The sequence below is a fragment of the Hevea brasiliensis genome, chromosome 18 (assembly GCF_030052815.1).
Source record: "Hevea brasiliensis isolate MT/VB/25A 57/8 chromosome 18, ASM3005281v1, whole genome shotgun sequence".
Taxonomy (NCBI): domain Eukaryota; kingdom Viridiplantae; phylum Streptophyta; class Magnoliopsida; order Malpighiales; family Euphorbiaceae; genus Hevea; species Hevea brasiliensis.
The window spans coordinates 41369177-41393639 of record NC_079510.1 but is presented as its reverse complement, the minus strand read 5'-3'; the positions used below and the strand labels follow the sequence as shown (position 1 = coordinate 41393639).

Sequence of the window (24463 nt, the reverse complement as noted above, 5' to 3'; positions counted from 1 at the left end):
TTTTTACTCAAATAGTAAATGACTCTTTCCTTTCACCCCGTGTCATCGTGCTGCCCCAGAACACAACCCATCGAATTCAGCTGAACTACCATGTACAGATTCAATGGCCTTCCCGCCACTGGAGGAACCAATATCGACGAATTTGATAGGTATTGCTTAATCTTTTCAAAAGCCTCTTGACAAACTTGATCCCATTGAGTGGTGTTATTCTTCCTGAGTAGCTTAAAGATGGGCTCAGCTTTAGCAGTGAGGTTGGAAATGAATCTCGAAATGTAGTTCAGCTTTCCCATAAAACTACGCACCTCCCTTTCTGTCTTTGAGGATGGCATTTCTTTAATGGCTCAAACCTTGTCTAGATCCACTTCTATTCCTTTTTCACTTACTATGAATCCCGATAGCTTACCCGACCTGGCCCCAAACACACACTTAGCTGGGTTCAATTTTAATTGATACTTCCTGAGCCTTGTGAATACCTTTTTCAACACTTGTACATGACTTTCTCCCTCTCTAGACTTGATAATCATATCATCCACTTACACCTCTACTTCCTTGTGCATCATGTCATGGAATAATGTGACCATGGCACGTTGATAGGTAGCTCTAGCATTCTTTAATCCAAATGGCATGACCTGATAACAAAATACCCCCCACTGGGTGATAAAAGCAGTTTTGTCTTTGTCCTCATCATCCATGGGGATTTGGTTATGCCCTGATGCTCCGTCTATACACGAACATCTTCCTAGTCCTGTGACATTGTCTACCAGCACATCTATGTGAGGGAGAGGGAAATCATCCTTCAAGCTCGCCTTGTTGAGATCCCTATAATCAATACACGCCCTGACTCTTCTGTCCTTCTTCATTACTAGGACAACGTTGGCTATCCATTGAGGGTATTTGACCACTTCCAGGAATCCAGCATCATACTGCTTTTTGACTTCATCCCTAACTTTGAGCAGTGTGTCGGGGTTCATTCTTCTTAACTTCTGTTTCATTGGAATTGTCCCTGGAATCAGAGGGATCTTGTGCGTTACTATTTGAGGGTCTAGCCCGGGCATGTCATCATAGCTCCATGAGAATTCATCGATGAATTCCTTGAGCAAGCTGACCATACTCTCGAATTCCCCATTATTTACGACTTTAAGCTCCCTCTTTATTTCCTCAGTCCCTAAATTTATGGTCTGCGTTTCATCCCCGCAAGGCATCAGGGAAGGTTATTCTCTTTCACCCCATTCTTCTATAGGTTCTTCTTCAGAATCACTTGAAGCAATGGTAGTTGTGGGAGTTTCAAAGTTAACATAAGAAACTTCTGAGTCAATTGAATTATTAGGTGTGAATTGGTCAATGGTCCTGAAGAAATGAAAGTGGAGTATATTAAAACAATGGATTTTAATGGCGAGAGAAAAAGAGAATTGGATACAAAATGCACTTATTAATTCATTAACACTTTAATCATAAGAAAAGGGTCCATTTACAGCATTACACTTGTCATCATGGACAAAATGATCAAGTGTTGATAACAAAATGTACTTTACTCGAGATTGAGCACAGAAATGTCTTCTACTACCTAATTATTTAGCTCTTGCCCCTCAGTGATTGGTGAGATCAGTGCTTCGGATAGGGAGTCCAGTTGTATGACATCGATGGATGGTTCTTCAGGAGATTCTTTGCTTTCATCCTCAGATTTTATCATATTCACGCTATTGCCCGTACCATGATTAGGCAATGGGTTTGAAGTGACGTTAGGAAGAGAACCATTTCCCTCAATTTTTAACCACACTTTTCTGATCAGGGCCTGTACTCTTCCCCGGAGAGCTCTACAGTTATCAGTCGAATGCCCCAGTGCCCCACCACGATATTCACATCGGGCACTGGCATTATACCACCTAGGATATGGTGGCTGAATCGGGTCAAGGGGGATAGGCACTATTTGATTTATACCGAGTAAGTACCGGTATATTTCATTGAGTGGAAGGGGGAGAGGTGGATCAGGGTTCCTTTGTGGTCTCGAGTTGGGTTGTGGAGCAGGTGGTCTAAAAGGAGTATTTTGATCAGATAGCCCAAATGATGTGATCCGTTTTAAAGATTCCCCTAATGATGTAATCCGATCTCTTGAGATTTCCCAAATGATGTAATCCGATCTTTTGGAAATAAAATGAAATTTTATTTGAAGGTTTTTATTTTATTATTGCATTAGTTATTTTTTCGATCTCTGATATGCATGTCCGATCTGATCCCTAAACGAATTGCCATTAGCCGATCCATGATTTCGAAAGTTTGTTCGATCTGAAGACCTCGGCTAACCGATCTCATTTATTCGGTTTTTATTATGTTTCTAGAACCTTCTTGCGACGTGTCGAGAAAGCGGCCGGTTCCGCTAACCAATGCATCGCTTAGGACTTCGCGAGCATTTAATGCTCAGACGGCTATAAATAGGGGCGAGGTGAGTCAGTTATTTCCTTATGTCATATTCAGAACCTCTTTAGCAATCCCAGTATTTTCTCTCATTTTCTCAAGTTTTTCTGGCACCGATCACATTCCAGTAAGGATTTTGATTCTTTTCTCGGTTAATTTCTTTTATTTTCCTGAAAATGAGCAGCGCCGAAGGTCAGAGAGCTGCGAGCCCACATTCTGTCCATATTTCGTGGACCTCATAAGAGGGCGATGTGATTAGATCAGGCGGTCAAACCAGCACGGCCATCATTCTGATTACTAGTCCGGCTACCAAACCGAAGTGAGGAACCTCTTCGAGGAGGGAAAACTTACCAGTTGATGAGCTGCCATCCGTTCTAGGGAAACTGATCTCCAGTCCATAAGTCAGGAGTACAATCTGTGGATCGACTCCTTCGAACTGATCAAGTGCCATGGCGACCATCGGGCCGATCACTTCTTTGATGAAGGCAATCTCATCATAGTATACGAAGAGTAGCTGAAGACCGGGCTCTGTTTTCCTTTAAACGAATTTTATAAGGTCGTCCTGAAGTTCCTCCATATCTCGGTAGCTCAAGTGCATTCGAACTTTTGGCGAACTTTAGTAGCCTTTAGGGGCCTCTGCCGAGCCAAGAGACTAGAGCCCACTACTAAAGTCTTTGCCAAGCTGCATAGGCTTGCCCAAAGGAAGGATGACGAATTCTGGTTCTTCTAGACAAAGCCGAACTGCACACTTTTAACCGATCTCCCTTCTTCGCTGAAGAACTGAAAGGATCGATTTTTCATCCTCAGAACTAAGAATCGAAACGGTTTTGAAGGGATCCCGCACAATTGGAGTTATTTGGTCTCCTAACTCCCTAAGAAGCTCACCTTAAATAAGGATGAAGACGCTATGGTGAAAGAGTTAAAATCTCAGGCGTCCACCCATAAATTCTCGTGCTTAGATGCGGTTATGGCCGAACTGAAATGGTGGATGATGCGCCTGATCACTGACGAGGACTACGAGCTTCAGCTCTCTGACCTCGGCCCTGGTACTATCCATATCTCAGCCTCTGAATCTTAGTGAACTCACTGACTTCTTCTCTGTGCAGGTATGGCGAGTGGCGACACTTCCAAAGAGAGCCGCAAGAGAAAGAGGGAGGTCTGCCTAAAAGTGCGGGCGATGAAGGGGGCCACCGTTGCTGATACTCAAACCCCTAAGCGGGAATTGGCAGAGGTACCAAACTCCCCTCCCCGACCTCAGGAGCAGCCGATCCTAGAGGTAGAGGTCGTCGCTCCTGCTCCTCAGCAGATCGAACTTTCGCCTCCCCCACCTCCTCCGATCTCTTCCAATGTGGAAGGGGAGTCCTCGGGTCCTACGGTTAGGACGCTTTCCCGGGGTGCTCAACTCCTGATCCAATCACTGGAAAGGAACCGCTCTACCAGAGGAAATCCCGGCCTAGCCAAAGTTATGGGTGCCTCCATCTGCTTCCAAGAGGATCGGAACAGATTGGCAGAGGAGAGCATTGATGATATTCTAACTCAGACTATGAGTTTGGGCTTGGAGGCCATCGCAAATCAACACGTAATCAGAGAGAAGGCCCACGCCTTAAGGAGGGAGATCCTTAAGGCGGTCCAGGACGCCTCAGCCGCACAGGCTCAACTCTCCTCTGCCAATGACTACATTTGCTGATCTCTCTCGTTTTGATGAGGAACTTCGGGCAAAGGAGGAGGAGCTCCGAGCGAAGGATGAGGAGCTCCAAGCTAAGGAAGAGGAAAGCACCACAAAAGAAGCCGGGGCTTATGTGAACGCCCATAATGACCTTCTGGCCGAGCTGAGGAAGCGGTATCCTGAAGAAGACTTCTCCTGGATGAATGAGCTCGCCCCAGAGGCCGAAGAGGAGAGCGACGAGGAGCCAGAGAGAGAGAGGGGGAGAGAATCAAAGAGTGGAGGATGTACCTGGGGAGCAGGCTGGGGGTGACCCACCTGCTGAGTGGCTTGTATATTATTTTTCTTTGAAATGAATGGAAATCATTTTTGTTCAATTTCTTGATGAGATCGGCAAGTGTCCAAATTGTATGAGTACTTAATTGTTTGAACGTATTGGAACATTAAACTTGAAAGCAACCATTAACCCAAGTATAAGAGATCGAAAAAACATTACACGTAAGCATGAGATCGAACTAAGCCATGACCAAACACCGGGTAAACTTTAGAACATTAGAATTGGAAAGACTTTACATTGATTTGAATTCTTAAGATCAGGATCGTCATTAGACCGGATAGAAACCTTAACTTCATTTTAAGGAATATCTGGGGCATTCAAGTGAGAAGCCCGATCATATCATTAGCCAAATGAAGTTCCACAATATTTGTAAAGAGAGATCGGAGGCAAGACTGGATGGTCCAGAGACCCAACATTGATTCAAACTCATCTGATAAGAGATCGGAAAACAATTAACTAAGAGTGGGATCGGTTTATTCCATGGTCGAGCAATCGGTGAGTTCGGAAAAGTCATTTGTGATCGAAGGACATCGGCTGAGAGCGGATGATAAAGTCGATTTTAAAGTCCCTTGACTTCGGAGGTCGGCCAAATACGGTGTTGACAATAGTTATTATTATTATTTGGCCATTAGAGTATTTCAAATATAGTGATTAAAAGTAAGTTTGCTAGCTAATTAATGACATAGACAATAATAATCTCTACTGTCAACCAATAGATTTAATCATATACATAGCTACTCAATCAAAATGATTTGTACCTCCCTTTTTTTGCATGGAATCATAGGGAAATTAAATGAGTAAAAGTGAAAGAGAAGTAATAACAGAGAAACAGATGATTTGTTTTTGGATAATAGAAAAAAAATAAAATTTATTATTTTTATAATTATATCGTCACTTTTTTTTTAATAATTATACTATGAATTATTGATAACAATATAATTATACCTTATTGTTAACCACGCTATTAAAAAATTAACAGAATGTCACTTTAACTATATTAATCTCCTAAGTTAATAGAATTGTCAGGATGTAATCGTTAAACAGTGTTAATAGCTGAGGTGACAGTTATATTAATTTCTAATAATATGGTTAATGACAAGTATAATTACATTGTTATCAATAATTTAGCATTCAGTTACTAAAAAAAAAAAGATATAATTATAAAAAGGAGTAAAATTTTGAAAATTTTCTTTTTTTTTTTTTTTTTTGAAAACAGAGAAAAATATGATTATATATCTACAAGGTTTAGCTTTTTTAGGGCACTCAGACTCCTTTGGGGAAAAGGGGAGTTACAGGCATGCATGCAAAAGTAATGCAACCTAGCTTTATGAAAAGGCTAGTAATGTCAATTATAAAGGAGAAGAAGTCATAATTCCTCGCACTTTCACTTTCTTAATCCCACTTTACCCTTTGCAAATTGTTACTTAGAGAGGAAAAAGTCATAGCAGCAGAATGTAATTGGCCATGATATTAAATATATTGGCTGAAATTCTCCATGATCCTATTTATACATATCTAAAAAAAAAGAAAAAAAATATTGTCTCATCTATGATAATGACTATGGGAATGATGACTGTAGAAGTAGATAATGATACCACTTCAAAGGATTTTGGGTATTTCTTTCTATCTTCATAGCTTCATTGCATGATTGTTGGTGATAATGATGAGAGTCCTTGATTATGGGTGATGAATACAATTCTAATTTCATAGTCTAAGTCTAAATTAAGTTTCAATTCTCTATCTACTATCTTAAGTTTGATTCTCATAATAGTTGGTAATTAAGAGGTAATTTCTCAATATATTTGAATGCAAATTAAAAAAAAAAAAAGAGTTCAAAGATTTGTTTTTTAACAGTGATTAATTTGTAGGCTCCTTTATTTTTTCCCCCCAACTGTCCTCACTACACAATTTTTAAAGCTTCTTGTCGACTTTCGACCAATGACCGTATCAGCAGTGAGGTATATTAGTGTTCTGGAACAGGCAATGACGAAAAGCTAGAGTCTTTTTCATAGCCTGTGCTTAAAGTTAATCCACTATCAAACTTGCTTGCGTTTATTTCAATTTAAGAAATAATTAAAATTGCTTGCCATCATTTCCACCATAGATTTATTCCAAGTTTCCAACAGAAACCTTAATTTCCACCATAGATTTTATTCCAAGTTTTCAACAGAAACCTCAATTTCCAACAGAACCATAAGTTTCCAACAGCTAATATCCCTACCCAGACTGAAAAGTTTTATACAATTATCTAAAATTCTTATTTGGAAAAGAATTGTGGATAATTGTAGAAGTTTACTTGATTAGCTCAAGGTTTCTACCAATCAATATCCTTCATTGGCTTGGGATTTGCAAACTTTTGACTAGCTTTCTTTGGAGGATATCAATTCATCATCCTCATAAGGAAAGTAATGAGCAATTCAAAGCGTGAGTGGAAAGCATTAAGAGCAGAGAAATGATTTGGAAAAGTTAGACAGTCAAAAGTTGTTGCATGAGAAAAAAGCCATTTAAATATTGGCTAAATGAATTTGGTAGTTACCAACAAACAAAAATTTGACCAAAAAAGACAGAAAAATATTAAAATAAACAATTAAAACAAGCTTCATTTGTGATTTAGAGCTGTAAAATCTTTATCAGGATTATTCTGGAAGGATTAGCAAGGGACCAGAATTGATTAAGATCTCAAATGGGTCTTGTTTCCGTCTTGACTCCAATTCACGGCATGCGAATTGAGACGTCGAACAAAAGTTTTAACCCTCCACTCCAATAGTCCACCACGTGATCCACCACAGTCGCTACCCCCTGCTGCAAGTTCGAAGGCGAAGACTTAACCTCTGTTTATTTCAAAAAAATTATTTATATATTAAAAATATTTTTTTATTTTTTATAAAAATATTTTTATTTTATTATAATATAAAATTAATAATATATATATATTTCACATTATAATAAAATTATTAAAACTTAAAAATAATTTTCTCCTAAATACTTTAAATACTAGAATGTACGAAAAATATTTAATCTTTTTCTTCCCCTCGTCTGTCCATTACCGATTTCCATGGCCTTTACAAGTCCTCTGAGTCAAATAGTCAATAGTGGGCTGGGCAGATGCCATGAAGAAAAAAAAAAAAAAAAAACTTTGATGGTAACAGGCTTTAAATGTGTCTGAGAGTTAATTTAGTGCGAATGTGAGCGCCATGCCTATTTAGGTTAATAGCCATTTACTTGAATACTGAATAAGTCCCCTCAACGTTGTCAGGAAACTTCTAGGTTTTATCACAATTCTACAGGATTGCTTTAGCTCCTTTTTTATTTCTAGAATTTACTTGCAGAGCTGCAGAGGTAATTTTTCCACAGAAAAGAAAGAAAACACTTTGTGAGCGAGCATATGCCAAGACATCTCAGGAGCCAGAAATGATTTCAATAGAACAAAGCAGAAACCAAAAATAATCACTTTCATCCAAACAAGTTTACAGAAGTAGCATATTTCTTTTTCTCCAGAACAAAACAATGATTTTGTTTCACGATATAGTTGTCAATTTTGATTGCATGTAATTGCATATATTACAAATTGATATCTGCATGCTCACCATATTTTTCCCATGGAAACTATTATCCTTCAGTGACAGGAATGGCAAAATGATGCAAGTCAACAGATTAGAGCCCAAAACCACTTTGGACCATCCCTTTATGCAGGTTGCAAATACAATTTCCCCCATTTGCCATTGGCTGCCAGATAATTCTCCTTGCCTGCATAGAAAAAAAAATGCAATTAAACAGAGCAACAGAAGCCCATCAACTATTTAGTTTTCTTATTACCACAACATATCACTTTACTAGCAGTTCTCTACATAGGACCCTACCCACAGGGGACTTGTCAGCATTCCCATTTTTAATCATGCAATCCAGTCTACTCAGATATCATATCCGGGAGGAAAATTTATCCATAGCTGTCAAGTGCACTTGGCACATGAAGGCATACAGGGTAACTGTGGCCTAGGCAAAAGTGCATGCCCAAGGATAGAATGCATAGCTTAACAAAATGAGTATATAAAAAAAAATTTAATAATAAAGCATCAAATATGCAGAGCGTATAACCACTACTAAGGCTAGTTCAACACAAAAAACAATGACAGCAAACTCAAATTCTACTCACAAGCTACATGAAAATTGGAAACAAGATGACGACTAATATTAGTTCTGTTCTCACATGCACACAAGAGCGCAAGGAAGATGACAACCATCATTCCATTATGGTTCAACAAAAACACAAATATCACGATAGCAAACACAAATCCTACACTCCAAGCTATGTCTACAAAAATTTATCACACGATCATCAAATAAAAGATGATCATTATCTTCTTCTTCTTCCTCTTTGTTAGAGTTAAGACCCTCAGAGTCTTTATCTCCAGTGGATTAGCTATAAAATTTGAAGCAATTATGCTTGATGCTGCTCCAGACAACAAGGTAGGAAGGGGAGACTGCTCCAATTCATGATTAAGACACAAAATCATAAAATGATATTCACCTTTTAACAGTTGATTTAATGTAATTGGGTTGATTTTACTGACATAGATAGTCCAGCCAACGGTTAAGACCTACTGAAGAAGGCAGAAAGTAAATGAAAAAGTAAAATAACAAATGAGTGATCAGGCCCCCAAGGTGCATAACTTGGCGCTCGCTTTAGTTGGTGCTTTGCTTGACTACCCAAGGAAGGCGAAATATGGCCTGGGTGTGTATCAACTATGCCTTTTCACACTATGAACATTCACACATCAAGCAAAGTTGCCACCACAAGCCCAACATGGCAATGCCAACAAAATTTTTCCTAGTTCGTACTTCATACTTGGGAATGGCAAAAGTGGAGCTCACTGAATGAATTTCCTTCCATCTCATCCATCTTGTAAGTTCTATAGATGGTTATACCCACCCTCCATGCCCTCTTCCCCCATGAAAATTAGATAAACACAGGGATTTGCTTCTCATCTATAATCAACTCCTTTAAATTCCTTAGGTATGACATTTACATCAAGATAAACCCACAGCAGGGGAATGGGGAATGTGATGTCTAAGGTTGACCCATGTAATGGGTATTTGTTATATGGACTTGTTTACCTTTGCTGCATCCTTATGTCTGTTAAAGCAGCCATTGACATTTCAGGTAGAGGTTGTTTATGACACGGGGGGGGGGGCTGGTGTGGGCTGTGGTGGGGTGGTGGGGGGGGTGTGCCAAGGCCTACAACAAAAACAAGGAACTATTTGACTTGTTATGCAATGACAATTCAGGCCACAAAGCCATTATCAGACTTTCAATCACAACATATTTGCACGATGAGGATCCCGTAAGCCAAATCATACAAGAGTGAAGAAAGAATGAGAGTGATGAGTTGTACTTCAAGCTCAGAAGCATACTAGCAAAGCAATTTTTCCATATTATTCAAAACAAAATCCAAATCTACTTGTGCTATGTTTGGATAGAAGAATTTCAAATGAGGGGATATAGGAATGACTCTAGTTTAAATTGTTTGAATGAACGCTAGCATCTTTTCTAAGTTATTAGATTCATGCACATGAACAAAAGCATATTTCAGGGAGATATGAAACCGCACCTTTTTCCATATGTAGCTCAAATCTAAGTTTCATTCCCATTCATGAATCTAACCTAAATTTTAGAATCTAATCAAACAAAGAAACATATGCATCATCAATTCATCATATTCAAGCATCCCAATATCAAGTTCCTATATCCAAACACAATATCATATTTTGTTATTCAAACTTGGGGTAAAATTATGAAAGAACATGTTCAAAGCATACCCTTGATATCCAGGAATGCCAAATGCCTGCTTGAGGTGTTCCAAATTAGCGTTTGTAAAGGCCAAGCAAAGATTTCTCCCTCTTTTCAACTCTCCTCTTTGCAGCCTCCCTTGCCTTAACTGCAGCTTTTTCTTCTTCAGATTTAACCTTTGGCTTCTCATCCTGCCTCTTTATCTTCTTAACAGCAACTGCTGAAGTAGCACCTTTAACAGATCTCATAGGGTGTAAAGAAGCTGAAACAAAAGGACCAGGTGAGGGCCCATTTTGAGCAGCACTTACGGTTTTCTTTACTGAACCTGCTGCTGACATCAATACAGGTTTTTTTCAAACTGGATTCTTTACGCTTGGAATCTGATTAAACCTGAATTGAAGTATACGCCTCTTCTTTTGTCACTCACTTGCCTGTTGCACAACTTCTAGGTCAACAAACCATCAACAACATACAATAGATGTCTTAGAAGTGAGAACAAAAGTAGACTCTCAAAAATTCCAATCATATGGCTTTATACCTAAAGCATCATTATAATAAAAGCCTATTTTGGACCACAGTGTAACCCCAATGCTTTGGTCATAGTAATAGCCTTAAGTGTTGTCATATTCCCACTCTGTCATCATTCAGAGCCGTATCAATTTGAACAGCGAAACAACCAAAACAAGAAAGATCAAATAGGATATTCACATGAAAAAAGATTAGGATAGAGCACTCAGTAACATTATTTTTTCAAAGAGAATTAAAGTATAGAAGAAAATATGAGGATATCAGCACATAAAAATGGATTCCAAATCATATCCTTATAGCTCAAAATGATCAAGGGTACAAATTAAAGAGTAGCACATGAACAAAATTAAGATTTAAGAATAATATTTCTAGCTTTCCAATAAGTCTGCTGGTGACAACAAATCAAACATAAGATCATATGGAAATTTAACCTAAATTTATGTTTTAACCCAGTCATAACCACTACCTAGATTCCAGATATTACCAATTGGATATCTTCTCTCCCAGATACTTAAACACCTGAGTGCTTAGGCCATAACACAACAAACTACCAGAGAAGTGAAAAAGATCATCCACCAAGGACTTCCTAGCTTATTTAAATTCCTTGACTTTGGATATGAACCCTATTCAATGTATTTGATCAAACTTAAGCTTGTCTACCAGCCAAGTACTAATCAGGTCATGTTTATTTTTTGAAACAGTGAAAGAATCCAATCCTCCTTCACTAATGCAAACTAGTAATTCCAATCCAATCCTCCTTCACTAATGCAAACTAGTAATTCCAACAAATTTTCTTACAAGTTCCAATGCTTCATAATGAGTGCCCCCTCCCTCTCCCCTGTTTTGTCCAGCCACAAAAACCCAAAAAGAAAAAAATAATAATAAAAAGAAAGAAAGAGTTCTGCTATTTGTCACCATATGATTTGTGAATTACACAATTGCAATTGCACGAATTTTGCCTCAAATGTCATAAGCTTGGCTCACAATGTATATCTCAATTTCATCCCTCGAAGTAATTGTGCTTACATCATAAACTTGACATTAGGTTGTATGATCAGTACACAAGCCTCAACAAGTTTCGTATTGTGCTAGGCTAGCAGTTTATTTGATAGTGCTCTGCTATGCACAAAAGAATAACCAAGAAAATATATAAAATCATATCAGCAATATTTTCAGCATAGCTAATTTCATAATTTATCTAATTCCAAAATTTTATTTTACTGAAGAGGAAGATCATATGGTTAAACACATCTTCAGAGAGAAAGCAATGACATTTAATTGTGATGACATATCTACATTCTGCATGTACTGTCAAAACTTGCACCAAATACCAATAATGAGCAAACATTTTAGACTTTCCAGGAAACAGTAGATCCTTCTTACTTTCCGTGTTGACCATCCTCTTGAGTATCTATTGCAGGGACATTATTGGCCTCTGAAAATTGGCAACATCCATCGGATAACTATGCTTACCTTTGTGGGAGACATTTAAAAAAAAAGTCAACATAATCATAATAATAATAATATTAATAATAATAATAATAACTGATGCATACTTTATTAATGTGAAAAAATATGGAAAAAAAAAAAAGAAGAAGAAAAAGAAGAGAAGAGGAGAGGAGGAGGGGCGTAAGTCTCAATGAGGAGGTAAAGTGTAAAATTTCATACTACCCAGCAAACAATCAACATCTATCTAACTTGATGTTCGAATTTCCAACTATAATATGCTATCCGTCCAATCTCTCGCACATATTCTAAAGAAACCAAGGACACTCAAATTTATTAGGGGAGCGCAAAAGCAGGTTAAAATTTTAATTTATTCAAGAATGTGATGAAAGCAAGAACATAAGAATAAATTTTCTAAGACTTTCAAACTAGAAGAAAAAAAGAAGAGCTACTGCAGACTATAAACTTTCTTCTTCTTTTATTGGTTTAGATATGTTTGTTAAAATTTGCTACAGCAAACAGAGTAGTCACAGAACGGAAATTTACATGTACCTATGAGTGGAAGAATAAATGCTTTCGTTAACACTTACAGCTTCAATTTGCTCAAGTGCACAGGCTGCTTCCTTCTGTTGCTTCTCCTTAGCGGCATTCTCTTTTCTCATAGAAGTAAGCCTCCTAGCAACATTTCCTCATGACAATGGCCAAGCTCATGATTCCTAATGCTAGAAGGATTATTTGATGTTTAGATTTTGCAGAAGTCGCCCCATTTATTACCTTGGCTAACCCAATACTGCAGATGATAACGACGATGATGATAATGATAATCATACTAATAAAATAAAAAACATATTTGATTTGAGAACAAGAAGTGTAAATATATTGCTCTATATAAAGATTGCTAAAATCAAAACAAAGTAAATTCAAAGTTAAATCCGTAAACAAGGTTCTAATTGCAGAATTGCCACACAGCACAAGGAAAACCTATAGTAGCACAATTATCATTAACTATCATAAAAAGAAAATAAAACTCCCTTTCTCAAAAAAAATAAAATGAAACCCCAAATTATGCAAACAAAAGCAAGCAAAATGGAAGCCAATGAACATACACAAAACACAAGTTGTAATCAAAAGAATATATGCAAGCAAAAGCTCTAATCTCAATGTCGTTTGTCCAACTGCCAATTTATTGCTATAACCAAGTAAATATCAACAAGAACAAACTTGATATCAAGCAACAGCAAACAGCATTAACCACAATAAAAAGGTTTCTTTTTAATTTAGTTACCATCACTAAGAAAATACATATCCAAATCAAATTTTGAAACAAAAAGAGAGAAAGGTATATCTGATTAGCATTGATATGCATTGATATACCTTAGTCATGTCCAAGATCAGAAAATTAATCAACATGATTTTGATTTAATTGCAAAGCAACAGAGCAATTAAGTGTTCAATTTCAGATTTAATTTCAAATAAAAAGTTTTCAATTTCAAATTTTGAGAATTAATCACCAAATAAGGAGTTGATTGGTACAAAAACCCTAAATCTTAGGCGTTCGTCAATTTAGTGCCGTTGTTTAGGGCTTATTTCATTCCTTTCCTTTCAAGGAATACATACAATGGTTTAATTGTAATCTAATTAATCATAGTGAAATCTAATACAATCAATAGTTATAATAAAATTATTTTATATATATATATATATATATAATTTTTTTCCTTTTAAGAAAGTTTAGTTTGCTAAAAGAACCGAATCCGATCTATACTATCATAAAATCAGTTTTTATTTGATTCATTATCTATTGCTTACGCGGTTCACAATAAATTTTAAATTTATTTTAAAAAAATTAATTTTTTTAAGAATATAATTTTTTTTAATTCATTACTAATTAATGAATAATTATGTTTCAAGAAAAAATTAATACTGTATATATATATATATATATATATTTTTCGAAGATCATATCATTTCATTAATGATGAGCATTACTTCCTCTATCCCATTTTAATAATTGTTTAAAGTTTTTACAAAAAAATTAAAGAGAAGCTGTATAAACAAAAGGTTTCTCTGTCTAGAAACTCGAGAGACAATAACCCATTAAAATATATATTTACAATAAAAATTATAAAAATATTTATTAATTTAAAACAATTTATAAAATTATTAGATTTTTTATTATTTACAAAAGTTATAAAGGGAGACTCGCTAGTCAACAATAAAATTCATAAATCGCTCAAAAGAAAGGTGAGTAATTCTTTATTAGTGGATGACTAGTATTATAATTATGCAATACCATAGTAAAATTTTATTTTATTTCATTTCTTATCTGAATTAGTAAAATTTTTATATTTTTTTCTTTGTCTATTATTTTTAAAAAAGAAATTTAACGTCTCAACAGGAATAATTTTTTTTTTAATTAAAAAAATTTTACTAGACTAAATAAAGTCTGTAATGAGAGTATTAGAGAAAAGGTAAGAGTATTATTAATTGAAAATAAGTTGAGGGAAGAAAAATTAAGGTGATTTGGTAATGTGAAGGGTAGATATATAGAGATTCTAATTAAACAAATAAAACACGTTAAATTAGAGGATATAAAAAAAAAAAATATTAAATATATTTTTAAGGATTTAATTTAAAATTATTTAAAATAGAGAAAATAAATTTATATAACTGATCTAAATTTTTTAAATAAATTCAATTGAGTTGAGCTGGGAATTAAAAAAAAAATGTTGCAGTTAAATGAAATGAAGGGGAAAAAAGGGTTAGCTGAGGATGAATCTTTAGGGGAAAAAAGATCCCACTTCTCAGAAACTCGGAACCCCCAGTTTGGAGTTGCCCACTTCCACTGAAATTTTCCTTCATCGAGCTCTCTCCCTCCTTCCCTGAAAAACCCCCCAACAAAAATTAGTCTCTGAAGCCATGGATGAATCTTTCTTGCTAATGCTATCTAATCTCCTCCACCTCCACAACACCTTAGACCCAACAACCTCCCTTGTTTCCTCCCCTTCCACTCCCTCTGTTTCCTCTCCTTCCCTTTCCTCTCCCTCTCCTTCCTCTCTCCTCTCTTCCTCCTCTGCCGCTCCTCTCCTCTTTTTCACCCTCGCCTCCCTTCTCTCCTTTCTCGCTTCCTCCAAAGTCCGCAAGCAAAATTCCAACACCACAACTAATAACAACAATAATACCAATCCTTTTGACAATTCTGTCCCTCCATCTGGCTCTGAGAATTCCGCTCCTTCTGATAACGCTGCTTTATCCATCGCTGCCTTCCGCGCTCTCTCCACCGAACACATCTGGTCCTTGGAAGCCCCTCTTCGAGATGCCCAATGGAGGTCGCTTTACGGACTCTCGTATCCGGTTTTCTCTACTGTTGTTGATAAGCTCAAGCCTCATATAACTGCTTCCAATCTTTCTTTGCCCTCTGATTATGCTATGGCCATGGTCCTTGCGCGGCTTGCTCATGGGTATTCCGCGAAGACGCTTGCTTCTCGGTATTCTCTTGAGCCTTACCTGATTTCCAAGATCACTAATATGGTAACACGTTTGTTGGCTACAAAGCTTTATCCTGAGTTTATTAAGATTCCTGTTAGTAAGCGTAGGTTGATTGAGACTACGCAAGCTTTTGAAGAACTTACTTCGTTGCCTAACATGTGTGGTGCTATAGATGGGAGCCCAATTAAGCTTCATAGAATTCCCAGTGATCAAAGTGGAGCGAATTTATACAAATGTAGATATGGGTTTCCTTCGGTTTTGTTGCAGGTAGTGGCTGATCACAAGAAGGTATTTTGGGATGTGTGTGTCAAGGCATCAGGTGCGACTGATGATGCTACACATTTTAGGGACACTTTGTTGTATAATAGGCTTGTTTCAGGTGATGTTGTCTGGGATAAGGCGATTAATATTAGGGGTCACCATGTGAGGCCTTATATAGTCGGGGATTGGTGTTATCCTTTGTTGTCATTCTTGATGACACCCTTCTCTCCAAATGGTTCAGGGACCCCAGCTCAGAACTTGTTTGATGGGATGTTGATGAAGGGGAGGTCTGTGGTGGTGGAGGCTATTGGTTTGTTGAAGGGGAGGTGGAAGATCTTGCAGGATTTGAACGTGGGTCTTAATCATGCCCCACAGACAATTGTTGCATGTTGTGTGTTGCATAATTTGTGTCAGGTTGCAAGGGAGCCTGAGCCAGAGATTTGGAAGGAACCGGATGAGAACGGGTCTCCTACAAGGGTGCTTGAGAACGAGAAGTCATTTCATTATTTTGGGGATAGCTTGAGGCAGGCATTGGCTGATGATTTGCACCAACGGCTTTCTTCAAGATAGACGTATCCTTTGAGAAGGGAATCTAGCCTCGATTTCTTTGTAAGGATAAAATTTATAGTTATCCTAACTTAGTTGATTTGAGGGTTTCCTTTTGCATTGTTTGTTGAACTTCATCTAGAAAGAGTAAGAAATAGATTTGTGGAGTAGTAATGTTCATATGTAATCAATTTTCTGTACTTGATTGGGACGAGCTAACTTGCAATGTTATTTCTAATCAGGTAGAATCCTGAGTTGAAGGGTGGCAGTGCTGAACTATCATCTGTCCTATCTGTTTCTTTAGTAGATAGTGAATGTCTTCTCTCTATTATTTCTTTGGACAGCATCTGGCGGACTAAATTGAATGCAATTTCAAACTTTGAGCTTTTGAAGAGTTAGAAAGAATGATATGTTGAGCATTTGTTGGGAGAACTTTCATGCACAAACCACTGACTTTCTGTTCTAATATTGATATTGATCCAGATAATTCTATTTTGTATTTGGTTGCTAAAATTGCTTAAAGCAGTATCATATCAGGATATCTTAGAAATTTTCTTTGCCTCTTGTCAGTTGTGACCTCTTCATATATTGCATTTCATGCACAGCTGGTTTTGCGTTTTTGTTACATTACTGAGGTAATATGTTGCTTCATTGTCCCTAATCCTAATCATAGGTCTATGCTCTTGCAAGATTTGTCATTGACTTGTCTATTGGAATCTGTTTGTGCTTAAATCATAAGCCATGTGAATGTGAGCCATCAGATTAGTTTTGTGCTGAATTAAGAGATGCTTCCGGGAATATGTAAAGATTTTTATTTCGGACTGGTCAATTATGGTTTTATAGCTGTATTCTAAAGTTCTTATCATATCTTCCCCTTTGGAACAATTTCTTTTTGGCAGTTAACAAGTTAGCTATAATGTTACGCGTACATAGACACTCCCCGACTACAAATCACTGTAAAAATCGTGTATTCTGTTGTGGCACCACTCTGTGCCCTGTTATCTCATTTGAATCATATGCATCTGAGTACAATCTTTACCATTTTTGCTATCTGGCCGAGAAATTTTAAAGCCATTGAATGTGATTAAGAATGGCTGACTGTATTTTCACTGCAATATGAACAGCCGTTCTACTCGTAAAGAAATTATGTATTATGAAGTTTCTTATGTCTACTATGTTTTATGAGTATCATGGTGTTTGTTTGCTTCTTTGATGATATTGTGGTTGAACCACTTAGCGCATGGTGGTTGCTCAACATAATCGTGGAATGGAGTTCTGAAACATCATCAGAGTTCATAAACGAGATGAACTTAGTGATTTTATTCTGATCTTGTATATGTTTTATATGAAATCATCGTCTTGGTTACATTGCTATGGCTGGCAAGTCATGCAGTCTTTGCAGTTTATGGCGTCTTCTTTATGAGTGTCAGTTTTTGGCGAAAACTCAGAACATTATATCTTAACAATAACTAATGCGTTAACAGATGTTCTTTTAGGTGCAACCGGGCAAGAGTAGTTGATTTGTTGCTAAAGTCAATGGTGAGAGAAAGTACATCTTTATATGTATCATGCGCCGCTTGGCTTTTTACATGCATTTAGAAGCAACTTAGGAGAAAGACTCGTGCTAATGGAAAGATGTTAGTTTTCTTTTGGAGACCGTCGATCCTACAGTTATGAAGAGAGTTCAAATAAGGATAATTTATGATTTAATTCATATAAAATTATAATTTAGTCTTAAGTTAAATTTTGAAATATGTTTTCTTTTAATAAAGAAATATATGATTTAATTCATATAAAATTACAATTCAGTCTCCCTATTTCTAACAAGAAATAAGTTAATTTTTAAAATATGTTTTCTTTTAATAAAACATATATACTTCACCAGTAAAAATTATAAGAGTTTAGCATTTGTAGTTCTAATATTTATGACAATTTAATATCTGAATTTGAATTGATAGCTTTAACTTATGATTGACTAACATATGAATTTTAACAAAGTTTTTTTTTTCTTGTTTTTTATAAAAATAAAAGGATTAAATTAGACTAAATTGTAATATACCCTAAAAATAAATAGAACAAAGAAGCAACTTACCCCATACTAACAGTTACGCCACAAACTGGTCACTCTTGCCAAATTCAGAGAGGCTGAATTGCCAAGAACTTGGCATAAAGTTCCCTTATTTTCAATCGATTAAAAGAGAATTGGCTTCTAAGGAGGTATAAATGCGATATTAAATCATATTATCTCTGCAGCAGACTGGTTGAGGGAGCGCTAATTTGGTGCTACAAACATATTTTATTGCGAAAATGTTGTTTAACATAGAATCATGTATTGCGAAAAGGATTCTGATACCCGTGACGGCTCACAGAGGACTGAGAAAAGAACAAGGACAACATTAAATTTAAAAACAGTCATCTGTTGCACATATAGATTTGACTTTCTAGCTTCACAAATACAGCACAGAATTTTCCCAAATCCATAACTATTGGCTTTATTTACTAGCAGGGTAGACAGTAGCCTACCTTTGACTCTCATCTGTATAAAATTTGAAGCAGAATCTCGTCTGTTCGGTGCCACCCAACTGGCGCCCTGATTAGTCAGCAACTCCAGCTACAAGAAAAGGCCTTGTGTAAGTAGTGCTACAGCTTCTACATCTCTTCTATTTATGCAGTTTGTTGTTTTCATAAATAGTAAAACAGTCTGTGATCTCTTCATGATCCTAGAAAAGCCCTAGGAATAAGCAAGCAAAATAATTGATGGCTGAAAATTCTCGGGGCAAAGGGCCCAGCTTAATTTATTTGCTAAATCAATTGGAGCTTTACAGAGCAAACAAGAAGCTCTTTCACATTGTCCTTTGCATATGAACTCAAAGGGTAAAGAACTTTACTGAAGGCCTTCAAAAAATTGATGAACAAGGAGAACATAAAAGCTGATGAATTCTTGACAACCAAGAGATATTAATTCATGGTGCAGCAGATTTTTAATTCATCAAAGAATCGATAAGTCTGTAGTAACCAAGTCCTTCAAAAAGTTTGGTACAGCATTTCATCAACATCAGCCACCCCATTTAACCAGCTGGAGCAACAAGGGGAAAAAAACACAAGTCAGGAGAAAACTTTGAGAATGTTCACTTTCTAAGAAGATTCAACTCTAACAACAGAACTGAGCGAAAAGGAGGAGGGGGGAACATCAACACATGGCTCCCATTGCAGTTAGCATTCCCATATGAAAATCACACCAACTTTGAAGTTACCTGATGAGAGGATTTCCCAAGGCTTGTAAACCCAGCCCGGTTAGTGAACTAATGAAAACAGAGAGTCAAAGGGTTTAAGGTTTAACCAGTATAATATTACATATGTTACAAAATTATTAATTTCTTTAAAAGTAATAGTAAAAATAATATATTATTATAAATAGTAGTTTAATATGTTTTATAAATAGTAATTAAAATAAATTTACTCAAATTTTAAGATGTAACTATTTTTTTTTAAATAATTTGATAATATTTTGAAATAAAAATTTTAGAATCACATTTTTATAGTAATAAATTTATTCATATTAATAAAAATTAATTTTAAAATATTAAAATTTTATGGAACAATAAAAAATTATATTAACACATTAATAATATAATAGTAGTACCACTAATTATTTAAATCACAAGTTATTAAAATAAAGAAACATTTATTTTACAATTCTCTTAAGTTAATAATTGTTAATGGCTTTATATTAATATTTAATGAAATAACATTAAAAAATAAATGCAATATATATATATATATATATATATATATATATATATATATTGAGGGGCAGAATACCAAACTCATGATGTGGCTGCAGTGGTGTGACCGTGCACCAGCAATGCCAGGTGGTCATCAAGTCCCAACTTCCCCTCTTGTGCCTCAGCATTTTTTGATGAGTAATCAGACTAAATGGTTTGATCAGTAACCTAACCAACCGGTTTAAACCCGGCCGGGTCCCACCGGTTCAGTGGTTACCCAACCGTTTTATTCCAGTTCAGGAAAAGTTTATCAAAACCAGGGTTTGAAAGAAAACTGAACCGGTCCAGGCTCCAGTTCTTGGTTAAACCAGTCCGGTTTTCCATCTTCATGTAGTGATATTAGCGGTTGAAATAACATGATGACAACAAAAAGAGGCTACAAATCTAATGATCCTGTCCAAAAATCTTGAAATAGGATAGTCATTCGTATGTATTTCCTGGAAGTCTCAAAATTCATGGAGATGTAGATGGGATAGGGTGAATAAAAGGGACATTAAGTACTTGTACATAAGAACAAATATGAATGCCTTCACACTAGAGAATATTAGCTGTTGGATCAATCAAATAGAAATAAGGAAAAGAGATTTTGGGGGTGTTGCCCTTTTTGGTTTTTCACAGGAAGAAGAAAGAAGAAAAGAGAGAAGGGAGGGGGAGAGAAGAGGAGGGAGGGGGGGGGGGGGTTGTGGGTTGTGGTGTTGGGTTGTTTATAGTGGCAGCAGCTGTGGTTGACTATACAGAATGTGTAAATATAACACAACAATAATCAGCAGTTAATCCTAAAGCCCCAGCAGAAGACTGCAAGGATGTGGAATTTGTATGCATTCATTAACTATGCACAATAGCAACACATGCAGGGAAAGCAATTTAAACTCCTGCAATGAAAGCACTATAATTATATTTAAGGTGAGCGAACAGTTGGTGCATGCAATTTCAATTACATTTATCATGAACTACTGACAAGGAAAGATAAGTTTGATCATAGATAAGAGAACTCACTGGCATCAGAATCACAGGAAAATAATGAAGCAATAAGGATCTTCTGTAGGCATCCCATAGCACTTGGCCCTTGAAGTAGCAGAAAGGCAGAACCAAGTAAACCATGACACTCAGCACACTATATCCTCTATATGACAAAATACGTCCAGTGAGCATTGAAAGCAGATTAGAAGAATGAATTGTACATCAAACAGACTATGCCCAAGGATTGGCAGGAGTTCCACTACCACTACTAGGAATAAGGCCATCCTTGGCCATTTCAGTAAGCACATTAAAAACCACATCCATGTTCCCTTCTTTATGGTTGATTTCAACAAGGACTTTAGCAAGCTCAGCATCAGTAAGCTTGCAGCTTCTCAATATGTTCTCTATAACTTGATTTAACTCTTCATTCATTCCCTCAGAAAAAAGTGATTTTACCAGAGCAATTACAGTCACAGTATGAGGAACAAAGCCAAAATGAACCATTTCCTTGTAAAGTTTATATGCCTTCTGAATATTTCCACCTCTACAATGACCATGTATAATAACATTATATACAGCTTCATTTGGGCTGTGGTTTCTCTCAATCATTGATTCAAAAACTCGATCTGCTTCATCCATCATACCTTTCATGCAAAATCCCTTCATCAGTGCAACCACACTCTTAAATTCAATATTACAGCAATTTTCTATCAGTGTATCATACGTTACTTCAAATGGGATAGATTCATCATAAAACAACTTAAGCAGAAGTCTCTTGGCTTCCTTTGTTCGAGCTTGTTTGTTAAGCCCATTAATAAGCACATTGTAAGTGACAACATCTGGTAGAAATCCTTTATGTATCATTTCATCATGCAAATGAAGAGCCTTCTTCAAATCTCCTTCTTTACAATAAGCATTGATCAAAGTCGTATACGTAAATTCATCAGGAGGCAGCCTGAAAGTCAACATCTCTTGGAACAGATCACAAGCTTCAGTTAGCTTTCCTTGTTCACAAAGACCTTGAATAAGTGATGAATAGGTGATGGCATCTGGCAAAACACCTTTCTCAACCATCTCCAGTTTCATTTGAAATGCCCTTTCCAACTCTTGATTACCACAAAATCCAGCTATGATAGTACTATAACTTACAACATCAGGGGACAACCCTTTACCCACCATGTCTTGTAACAAGCCTATGGCCTCTTCTGTCCTCCCCAAAACACAATGTCCATTAATAAGGGCATTATAAGTCACAATTGAAGGTTTGAATCCACTCCTGAGCATTTTATTCAGAATCCGATAAGCCTCATTCAAGAACCCCTTTTGGGCAAACCCATTGATCAATGTTGTGTATGTCCTCTCGTTTGGATGAAGTCCTCTAACATGCATCTGATCAAAAAACTCCATTGCTCGATTCAAATTTCCAGCCTTACACATACTATTAATTAATGAAGTATATGTAACAACATTGGGTGACAATCCATTTCTCACCATCTCTGCATGCAAAACAAGTGCTTGGTGGAAATTGCCATCTTTGCAATATCCATTTACGAGTGTATTATAAGTTACTTCATCAGGAACATAACCCTTTCGACTCATCTCTGCAAGAATCTCACTAGATTCATTCATTCTCCCATCTCTACACAGCCCATTTATTACCATATTATATGTAATCAAATTCGGCTCCAAACCCTTCAAACCCATTGATCTCAATAAATCAAAAGCTTCGTCAATCCTGTTCAGCTTACAATGTGCATCAATCATTGTATTATATGTCACCACATTAGGCAAACACCCATTCCTCTCCATTTCCTTAAAAAACTTTAAACCCATTTTCAAATTCCCCGCCCTAACAAAACCCCTAATCAAAATATTGTAGCTATACACATTTAAAGAAATCCCACTTGCAATCATTTCCCTATACACCTCCTCAGCAAATCTAATAGGTTTTTGACACCTAATTATTGAATCTATAATGGCATTATAGGACAAAACGCCAGGCATAAATCCATTAAATTTAGCTAAATTTACAATGTTTAAAGCTTTATCAATAAAATTTAAATGGGAGTAAGACTTTACCACTAAATCAAAAACAGCAGAGCTAGAATTACAAAAGTGGTACGTTTCTTTAAGACATTGAAACACGAAACTACCAGAATCATCCGCTGTATTCACAGCTAAGTCCTGAGCTACGGTCTGTGCTGGTTTGTAGAGCTTGAATTTAGTTAAAATGTGAAGGGCAAGACACTTGCAGCGAGGGTCGAAGAATGGGTGAGGTTGAGCCCAATTGATGAACTTTAAGGTGAGGATTTGATCATGCTGGGATTTGAGGAGTAAATAGGAAGCTGTTTCAGGGGTAAAATGGGAAGACAGGGAATTTAGTTGGTAAGGATGGCGTTTAAGGAGAGTTAGGGCTTTGTCCGCAAGAAGGGCATCTGTGGGGGATGAAGGAAAGGGGATTGTATGGTGAATTTGGGGCTTTGGAAGGGGCATGTCGTGAACTTGAGGAAAATTGGATTAGAGGAAGGAGAAGAGAAGATCACAGGACGAATATGGGGAAGGCCGTAAATATTCATTTCGAATCGAAAAGATGGACGGGTTAAAGTAGGGTTTAATTGTTGTTTTTCTTGTTTTTATTTGTCTGAAAATTGTTCGCTATTCTTATTGGATCTTAAAGTTATGCCACATAAAGTTTTTAAAATTTAAAAAATATATTAAATAAATCATAATACAAATAAATCTTTAATTTTAAAATTAAATAAAAAGATTAAGTTATAATATATCTTTAACATAAAACCAGCCAAAATCATATATGAAAAATCTTCTTGGCGCATGGAATTTTCATTAGTAACTTATATATTTGATTATGATTGTAAATACAATATTTTGGTCAATCTTCAAATTTTATAGTTCGAATAATTATAATTATGTCGATCCCCCTAGTAGGCATTTGAACGATCTCAACTAGTTATTCAACCCCAGGTCATTTTCTCTGAGCTAGTAACCTCCCTGATAAATAATAAACTTCAAAGTGAGCTCAAACTAAGTGTTTCTCGATCTTCCCAACCCGTTTTGATTAATTTTCAGACCATTCGATTTTGTATTTTATTTTTCAATCTCCTCACGTCCGAGATTCCAAATTCTGAGACGTCTTGTGATTAGTTACCTCGCTCGAATGATTCAAGTGTTTAACCAAGTTAATGTTTTAACCGATCTTTAATAAGCGGTCCCGAACTCATCAAATTCAG

General features: G+C 36.3%; 2 protein-coding genes and 1 pseudogene across 3 annotated transcripts; 1 reads left to right on the top strand and 2 right to left on the bottom strand.

Moving 5' to 3' along the window:
* Positions 1-7866: 7866 nt before the first annotated feature.
* On the bottom strand, positions 7867-13557 carry LOC110673120 (zinc finger protein ZOP1-like; annotated as a pseudogene).
* A 1379-nt stretch (positions 13558-14936) lies between these two features.
* LOC110673115 (protein ALP1-like) lies at positions 14937-16749 on the top strand. Its single transcript, XM_058140468.1, has 2 exons — positions 14937-16533; positions 16713-16749. Exon 1 carries the CDS (start codon positions 15094-15096, stop codon positions 16492-16494), a length of 1401 nt encoding a protein of 466 aa, XP_057996451.1. The 5' UTR covers positions 14937-15093; the 3' UTR covers positions 16495-16533; positions 16713-16749.
* A 2095-nt stretch (positions 16750-18844) lies between these two features.
* LOC110673113 (pentatricopeptide repeat-containing protein At5g39710) lies at positions 18845-23853 on the bottom strand. 2 transcript variants are annotated; one of them, XM_058140467.1, is made up of 2 exons: positions 21252-23853; positions 18845-19546 (listed from the first exon to the last, which is right to left on the bottom strand). In XM_058140467.1, exon 1 carries the CDS (start codon positions 23706-23708, stop codon positions 21447-21449), a length of 2262 nt encoding a protein of 753 aa, XP_057996450.1. In that variant the 5' UTR covers positions 23709-23853; the 3' UTR covers positions 18845-19546; positions 21252-21446. The 2 variants fall into 2 exon arrangements, with proteins under 2 accessions (XP_057996450.1, XP_021691836.2); XM_021836144.2 differs by having other exon boundaries at positions 18845-19081.
* Positions 23854-24463: the final 610 nt, after the last annotated feature.